At 42.3% G+C, this 9,522-nt stretch overlaps 1 protein-coding gene across 1 annotated transcript in view; it reads left to right on the top strand.

Moving 5' to 3' along the window:
• The window catches only part of MEP1A (meprin A subunit alpha), a 40,362-nt gene extending 34,896 nt beyond the window's left edge, over nucleotides 1-5,466 (top strand). The window contains exons 12-14 of the mRNA XM_073628866.1: nucleotides 1,268-1,438; nucleotides 2,604-2,811; nucleotides 5,055-5,466. Of these exons, the coding sequence (XP_073484967.1) occupies nucleotides 1,268-1,438; nucleotides 2,604-2,811; nucleotides 5,055-5,202 (527 nt within the window). The 3' untranslated portion in view covers nucleotides 5,203-5,466. The remainder of the gene's footprint in view (nucleotides 1-1,267; nucleotides 1,439-2,603; nucleotides 2,812-5,054) is intronic.
• Nucleotides 5,467-9,522: the final 4,056 nt, after the last annotated feature.

Consider the following 9,522-nt stretch of genomic DNA (forward strand, 5'->3'; position numbering starts at 1 on the left):
ATGAATGTGGCCAAGTACAGGGATGTCCTGGACGAAAACCTTCTCCAGAATGCTCAGGACCTCAGACTGGGCCGAAGGTTCACCTTCCAACAAGACAATGACCCTAAGCACACAGCTAAAATAACGAAGGAGTGGCTTCACAACAACTCCGTGACTGTTCTTGAATGGCCCAGCCAGAGCCCTGACTTAAACCCAATTGGGCATCTCTGGAGAGACCTAAAAATGGCTGTCCACCAACGTTTACCATCCAACCTGACAGAACTGGAGAGGATCTGCAAGGAGGAATGGCAGAGGATCCCCAAATCCAGGTGTGAAAAACTTGTTGCATCTTTCCCAAAAAGACTCATGGCTGTATTAGATCAAAAGGGGGCTTCTACTAAATACTGAGCAAAGGGTCTGAATACTTAGGACCATGTGATATTTCAGTTTTTCTTTTATAATAAATCTGCAAAAATGTCAACAATTCTGTGTTTTTCTGTCAATATGGGGTGCTGTGTGTACATTAATGAGGAAAAAAAATGAACTTAAATGATTTTAGCAAATGGCTGCAATATAACAAAGAGTGAAAAATGTAAGGGGGTCTGAATACTTTCCGTCCCCACTGTATATATATATATGTATATGGCTTCATGCATAGCATGCATCTATCCAAGGCCGCAGCGGTAACCCCCTATTCATGCGTCTGGCCCCTTTCAGGGCACCCGGCACATGAATTACAGTGGGCAGGGTTTTTTTTTTAAGCACCTGATTAGAGCCGGAGGCTCTAATAGGCATCAAATTGCTGTCGCCTCCCCCCAAAAAAATTCCACCAGCCGCCACTGACTAGGTCCTATTTATTAGTTTTCGTTTGGAACAGATCTGATTAGGTATGCTTATTTCCCAAACTCTTAATAGGTAGAGACAGGAACTGTATAAAACATTTGCTGTATCTTCACAGTCAGAATTAAAATTTGATGTATATTCTCTAATAGCTATTGCTCCTATATCATCAGTGCCGCTAGTGATCATAATGCGTTTCTATTTCCTGGCTGAGTTAAAACTGAAATATGGCCACTACATGACACTGATGATATAGGCACTACACCTTTCAAAGTAAATACAACAAATGTTTGTTCTGATTGTGTGGATGTTTGTCACATTCGTACCCAAAGGAAAACACACAAATTCTGTACAGATTATGTCCCTAGTGAAAGCTGAACCCAGGATCCCATTGCAGGAATGCAGCAGGGCTAACTACATTTATATAACTTGTGTTGTATTTTAACAGCTCAGAATATATCTCGCTGGGAAAGACCCTCTAAGATTGGTACCTTCGACTCCTCTTGTAACTGCTATCGGACTACTGATTTTGGCTGGTACACCTTCATAACTCACTCCAATCTACAGCGCAGGAGCTTCCTGAAAAATGATGATCTTATCCTGTTTGTGGACTTTGTAGGTAAGTTAGATGCTTTCAAGTCTCATAGTTTAATGGCTATAAGATATACACCGATCAGCCATAACTTTATGAACACCTACCTAATACTGAGTAGGCCCCCCTTTTGCTACCAAAACTGCCCTGGCCCATCAAGGCATGGACTCCACTAGACCTCTGAAGGTATGCTGTGGTATCTGGCCCCAAGCCATCAGTAGCAGATCCTTTAAGTCCTGTAAGTTGCAAGGTGGGGGCTTCATGGACCTCATTGGTTTTTCCAGCACATCCCACAGATGCTTGATTGCACTGAGATCCGGCGACTATGGAGGCCAAGTCAACACCTCAAACTCATTGTTACATGCCTTAAACCAGTGTTTCTCAACCTTTTTTCAGTCAAGGCACCTTTTAAAATTCCACACAATCTCAAGACACCCTATTCTAAAATTTAAAAAACTAAACTAATAGTTTTGCATAATGTAGCAACATCCACATGCGTAGGAAACCCAACATTAGCGGTGATTTTTTCTTCCAAAGCAAATACACCTTTGCACACTGGTACTGATTAGTATTCCAATGTTTCTCTTTACCCCTGATTTCTCTCCCTCACTAAACTAATATGACCCTGGTGCTGAAGTAGAGGGACAAGTGAAAGACGTCCTCCTTATCAACCAATGACATCATTGATTATTAGGATGCTGGCAGCTGGAAGGCTGTAATGGTGCGCAATGAAAACCTGTGGCTTTGTGTAACTAATAGGCAGGCTTGATCCACTTGCTGATTTGTATACAGGTTTTGGGCAATTTCTGGGTATTTTGCCAAGGCACCCCTGAAGACACTTATAGGGCACCCCTGGTTGAAAAGGGCTGCCTTAAACCATTCTTGAACCATGTTTGCAGTGTGGCAGGGCACATTATCCTGCTGCAAGAGGCCACTGCCATCAGGGAATACTGTTCTCATGAAGGGATGTACTTGATCAGCAACAGTGTTTATGTATGTGGTACATGTCAAATAACCTCCAAATGAATATCAGGATCCAAGGTTTCCCAGCAGAACATTACCCAAAGCATCACACTGCCTCTGCCGGCTTGCCTTTCTAATTATATTTCCTGGAGCTCCCCATTAACCTCAAGATACAGTAAACCTTAATTATGAAGCCAGCCTTATTCACTGTATTCCTCCTGCTTTTTAGATTTGACTCATCTAATAAAGACTGAAGTTCCCATTAAGCCAGCTGTTCAGGTATATGAAGAAGAGGAAGTGCATGATAGGAAGAAGCGATCCCTGGAAAGCCCAGCAGATTCCATAGATTATAATGCCCAACCAATGGCAATGTGTGATGACAACCCTTGCCTAAATGGTGGAGTGTGCGTGAATGAGAATGGCAGAGCAAGCTGCAGGTACAGTACACGTGTATCTTGTTGTTAGCCAAGAAGGTTTTGCCATGGTACCTTTGGGATCAACCTATGCTGGTGAAATTCACACTTGTTTAATTTATGGGGGACTATACTTATGTATAGGAACGTAGTGGGGGAAAAGAGGAGATGATTTTAAAGGATTATGTTTTTAGAGGCTATGCTCGGGTTAAAGTTGGTCGTATAGTTTACATTGTAATATTGCAATTAACTTTAGATTTGTCAAAATTATATAGTGTGATTTCCTAAACTAGGGGTCTCCAAACTTTCTAATCAAAGATTTTAGGGGGGCTGGACTATGGCCAGTGGGAGTAGAAAATGTCACAGCATCAGTGGAAGTAAACGATGCCGCATCTTTGGTATTAGAAATTATTAGTGCCCATTTCTTGTTAAAAAAAGAAAAGAAATTATTAGTCCCCCATAGTTGTAAGTGGGAGGAATAGTGCCCCATCATTGGTATCAGTGGGGCAAAACGTGCCCCATCATTGGTGTGAGTGGAAGGAATAGTGCCCCATCATTGGTATCAGTGGGAGGAAACGTGCCTCATCATTGGTGTCAGTTGGAGGAATAGTTCCCCATCATTGATGTCAGTGGGAGGAATGGTGCCCCATCATTGGGATCATTGAGAAGAATAGTGCCCCATTGTTGATGTCAGTGCAGGAATTATTGCTGTATTGTTGGTTTCAGTGGGAGGAATAGTGCCTCATATCAGTGGGAGGGATAGTGCCCCAAGAGCCTGATAAAGGCAAGCAAAAGGCTGCAGTTTGGAGACCTCTGGTCAAAACAATCATTCAATTTGTATGAAATCATATAGGCAGTGGCACTACTCAGTGTTGGTAGATCTTAAAGCGATTGTACAGTCAGATTGTAACTTGCACAGTTAGCCTAAAACCTAGGCTTAGGGATGAGGTTAATGGTTTGGTAGTGTTTACTGTCTAAATATTTTAACCTAGTGTCAGGCAAGGACTTGGATTAACAAATGAAGCATTGGGGTATAATCAGTGAATTATGCCGCGCACACACACGACCGGACTTTACGGCAGACTTTGCTCGGCGGACTTTCAGACGGACTTTATGACGGACTTTCCGAATGAATGGACTTGCCTACGCACAATCCACCATAGTCCGTTGAATTCGTACGTGATGACGTACGACCGGACTAAAACAAGGAAGTTCATAGCCAGGAGCCAATAGCTGCCCTAGTGTGGCTTTTTGTCCGTCAAACTAGCATACAGACGGCGGACTTTTCAACCGGACTCGATTTCGACGGATTGATTTAAAACATGTTTCAAATCTAAGTCCGTCCAACTTTTGAGAAAACAAAGTCCGCTGGAGCCCGCACACGATCGAATTGTCCGACCAAATCCCGTCCGCCGGGCAAAGTCTGCCGTAAAGTCCGCTCGTGTGTACGCGGCATAACACATGCAACCAACAAAGCTGTTCAAACTGATACAGTGGGTTAAAATCTTTGGTGCCAAAAGCAAATCTTTTTTCAGCAGAGCTCTCTAAGCTAAGGGTCTGCATATATGCCCCAGCCTTCACAAGGGTCCTACTTTTTCTTTTTAATGTTATCGGGAAGTAATACTGAGCCATGTCACATGGGCGATCTGACGCTGGTGACAACTTGCCAGCAACAGGATTGCAAACAGACCATTTACCTGTTCCTGAAGGAGCCTCTCCCTTGCTAGTGAGGGATAATTAGCTACATTCAAGGCTAGTGAGGCAGCAATTCAAAAGGTAAGTTTAAGGCTCTCCTGGGTTATTTTGCTGCTGGCAACGTGTCTAGGAAGTGAGACAAGAACTATGATATGCTGTTTCACTGGGATCCCCAAGAGATGTAGACGGTCGTTACATACATCTAATATATCACTTATCGAAAAAGTGGCATATTGACATTTTGTTTGTCTTTATTAACCCGTATTTGTGTAGACTTTGCTTTTTTGGTAGAAGAGCTATGATTATCTAGTTGAGTTTTTAGGTTTGCCCCATCACTGGTATCAGTGAGAGGAACAATGCCCCAAGGCCCCTAAAGGCAAGCAAAGGGCCATAGTTTGGAGACCACTGGTATAGACCATCGATGGATAAATACAGTCTTCCATTTAACCCCTTAGTTTGGGTATCATTTTTGTTGATGAAATCCATGTAGGCCTCTATCAGGAACTGTCGTTATATATGTGAAACCCTTTCATGATGTTCAAATATATACTTTTTTTGACCTATCTTTGTAGATGTGCATCAAGCCAGGCATTTATGTACACAGGTCAATTCTGTGAGACGGCGCAGCTTCACGGGAATGTCCTCGGAATGATGATTGGAGGAGTGGCTGGAATCATTGCAATGACTATTGTCATTCTCTCTGTGATGGGCAGAAAATAAATACACTGTATACAATCACATGGAAATCTGTACTATCTGCCTACAGAAACATCACTCACATTATTAAAATATATGAATAACACAAATGGTTGTCTAATGTTCCACTGGTGTTTAAAACAGATACAGTACAGTGTATGCTAAACCTAAACATTAACCCAGACATGACCAGTAGAGCAATGTAGGTGTTCAAGGGGTAAACTGTTCCAATAATGATACACTCCAGCTTAATTGAAACCTCTGTATTTAATATTGTAACACAGTCAGACTGCATATACAGTGATACATCTTCTCATCATTTTGTGTTTTCTTTCATACTATGTGCTACAGCAAGAGTTAAAATACATGCTGTCAACATGCTGGAGAGCCAGACTGCTGCTCTCACACCTAACGTAATGGTCTGGGTCTCCGACAGTCCGCCAGCACTTCCTGTGCACAGTGCTGTATTGCCCTGGGAATGTAAACACTATTGATTGGAGAACCATGCATGGGGAGTATTGGACCGTTGGAGACCCGGCCCACTTTGCTGTGTGTAAGAGCAGTGGTCTGGCTCTCCAGCATGCTGTTAGCACAAGACATTTTAATCCTTGCTGCATCACCCAGTATGTCAGAAAACACAGAAAAAAGCACATTTATTATTGTATAGGCAGCCTGACTGCAATACAGAAATAAATACAAAGTCTTCAACTAAACTTTAAAATAAAAAATAAGTAGGCAAGTACTAGCTAAAATAACAACAACAAAAAAACTGCTTTTGGTGCAATGCTCGCTTTCTCTTTAGTGCTGTCCCCAACAGGCAATCTGCTTTGCGGTCCAGTGCTAGTCCTTTTCCATGTTGAAAGACACATGCAAATGTAGGGTTCAATATCAAGTTGGCCCACCCTTTGAAGCTATAACAGCTTCAACTCTTCTGGGAAGGCTGTCCACAAGGTTTAGGAGTGTGTCTATGGGAATGTTTGACCATTCTTCCAGAAGTGCATTTGTGGGGTCAGGCACTGATGTGGACGAGAAGGCCTGGCTCGCATTCTCCACTCTAATTCATCCCATACGTGTTCTATCGGGTTGAGGTCAGGACTCCACCCCAAACTTGCTCATTCATGTCTTTATGGACCTTGCTTTGTGCACTGGTGCGCAGTCATGTTGGAACAGGAAGAGGCCATCTTCAAACTGTTCCCATAAAGTTGGGAGCATGAAATTATCCAAAATGTCTTGGTATGCTGACGCTTTAAGAGTTCCCTTCACTGGAACTAAGGGGCCAAACCCAACCCCCTGAAAAACAACCCCACACCATAATCCCCCCTCCACCAAATGATTTGGACCAGTGCACAAAGCAAGGTCTAGAAAGACATGGATGAGTTTGGGGTGGAGGAACTTGACTGGCCTGCACAGAGTCCTGACCTCAACCCGATAGAACACCTTTGGGATAATTTAGAGCGGAGACTGCAAGCCAGGCCTTCTCGTCCAACATCAGTGCCTGACCTCACAAATGCACTTCTGGAAGAATGGTCAAACATTCCCATAGACACACTCCTAAACCTTGTGGACAGCCTTCCCAGAAGAGTTGAAGCTGTTATATCTGCAAAGGGTGGGCCAACTCAATATTGAACCCTACGGACTAAGACTGAGATGCCATTAAAATTCATGTGCGTGTAAAGGCAGGCGTCCCAATACTTTTGGTAATATAGTGTACTTTAGGGATCCTTGTTTTGCTTTAGTGGAACAACATTGCTAATGAAAACCAGCACAAGGCCAAGTGTTACGTGACAGGCACCTATCAGTATGCAAAAATATTTAAAGTGAATCAAATAAATGTTTGCAGGGCTCCCTGGGATGGAATGTCATTTTTCATAGACTAATATAAGGCAGAATGACAGTCAGCTAGAATAAAATTAGGTATATTTACACAAGCTGAAGACAAACAGTATGTATCCTGCATTGAAATAAGATGTGAAGTACACAGTTTTTTTTTCTAGAGAGAGCAGCAAGTAGCATATGTTGTTAGGGAATGCAACTTCAAGATCCCAGCTTCTTCTATTTGATGCACCCCTCACAAGGTCCTCTTACTTGGCCCCCCTCTTAATGAAATCAATTTAGAATATAATATGCTAAAATAAAAGGTTCACACCATGTGCTGACCACGCTATTGCAATGAAACAGAAGTAATCACCAAAACAACTTCTTTAAACTAGTTGGCACCATATTGGATTGTTCCTCATTATAATAATAAACTGATAAATGATCTCCTTCCTTCTTAGAGGTGCCAGCCAATTGATGGTGAAATTAGCAACTACCTTCCAGTATCTTTTGACTTTTGCCAATTAAAATATTTGCATTCAAGATCTGCACTTACAGCAGACAGCACTGACAATTTATGTGTATTTGGAATTGGAAGGACTATCATTTTATTGTTGATTTTGGTTCATTGGATTTGGGTTTTGATATGCGTAATATTGTTTGCACAGCATACTGAATGTACTATATTTGCTCATTACTTATGCAGTTCATGCTTTGCAGAGATACACAACAGTTTAATTTCTATTGCTCCTCCATACAACAACAAGCCTGTGACGATGCACTACCTATACTGTACCTGCACATGTACTATGTGGTTTATAGCACTTTATTGTTAAAAACTATTGGAGATTTGAGTCACAATGTACACATTTTCATATAGTGCTGCACCAGATTTATGTGTAATTAGTAACACTATTTCTCAGCAGATATATAGGTGGTGTGTAGCAGCCTAAAGTGATATTAAAAGCAAGTTTTTTTTTTTTTTTTTTTTAATAACAAACATGTTATACTTAGACATCAAAGGAATTCTGGACAGCCGCACTCCAAAAATATTTGCCTTTATTCAATAAAGTGTCATCCAAAATACAGGTCACAGCAAAGTGGAACAAAGCTTACGCATTTCACACTACAAGGAGTAGCTATGACTAAGCACTCCTTGTAGTGCGAAACGCGTAATCTTTGTTCCACTTTGCTGTGACCTGTGTTTTGGATGACACCTTATTGAATAAAGGCAAATATTTTTGGAGTGCAGCTGTCTAGAATTTCTTTGACGTCTAACTGCCATAGCATTGCCAGCACCTGGACTTCTAGACTGAAGGAGATGCCTTTTACCTTGATCTGACCCACCTGGAATGGTGATACTCTCTCTAATCATGTTATACTTACCTGCTCTGTGCAGTGATTTTGCACAGAGCAGCTCTGATCCTCCTCTTATTGGGTCCCCCGCCAGTGCTCCTTGCCCCCCCCCTCCTGCACCCAAGCAGGCTCGCTCTAGAGCCACTGCTCTGCTTTTCCATTCACACATACAGAGAGGGCATTGCCCCTTCTCTCTCCTCGTTGGCTCACTGGCTGTGATTGACAGCAGTGGGAGCCAATGTCTCAGCCAATGAGGAGGGAGAGTCCTCGGAGTGCCGAGGCTCTCGTGCACATTACTGGATCGCGATGGGGCTCAGGTAGGTATTAGAGGGAGCTGCACACAGAAGGTTTTTCACTTTTTAATGCACATTACTGGATCGCGGTGGGGCTCAGGTAAGTATTAGAGGGAGCTGCACACAGAAGGTTTTTCACTTTCATGCACATTACTGGATCGCGGTGGGGCTCAGGTAAGTATTAGAGGGAGCTGCACACAGAAGGTTTTTCACTTTCATGCACATTACTGGATCGCGGTGGGGCTCAGGTAAGTATTAGAGGGAGTTGCACACAGAAGGTTTTTCACTTTCATGCACATTACTGGATCGCGGTGGGGCTCAGGTAAGTATTAGAGGGAGCTGCACACAGAAGGTTTTTCACTTTCATGCACATTACTGGATCGCGGTGGGGCTCAGGTAAGTATTAGAGGGAGTTGCACACAGAAGGTTTTTCACTTTCATGCACATTACTGGATCGCGGTGGGGCTCAGGTAAGTATTAGAGGGAGCTGCACACAGAAGGTTTTTCACTTTCATGCACATTACTGGATCGCGGTGGGGCTCAGGTAAGTATTAGAGGGAGCTGCACACAGAAGGTTTTTCACTTTTATGCATGAAGGCAAAAAACTTTGAGCCTTTACAACCACTTTAAGGAAGGGAGCTTAAGTAATATTACCTGATTTCGGAAACCTAATATTTATTATTAAGCAAATATGCTTGCTGCCAAGTACATCCAGATATACACGTTAAATATAGGAATTTGTTTTGTTTTTTTAGACATTAACACACATTGATCAAATTAATTCCATCAAGCTGATCAATTTTGCATATACATTATGAATCAAAAGACATTTAATTCCCTTTAAGTTTACAAGTACATACTGTATATGATCACACAAACA

The sequence above is a fragment of the Aquarana catesbeiana genome, linkage group LG04 (assembly GCF_042186555.1).
Source record: "Aquarana catesbeiana isolate 2022-GZ linkage group LG04, ASM4218655v1, whole genome shotgun sequence".
Taxonomy (NCBI): Eukaryota; Metazoa; Chordata; class Amphibia; order Anura; family Ranidae; genus Aquarana; species Aquarana catesbeiana.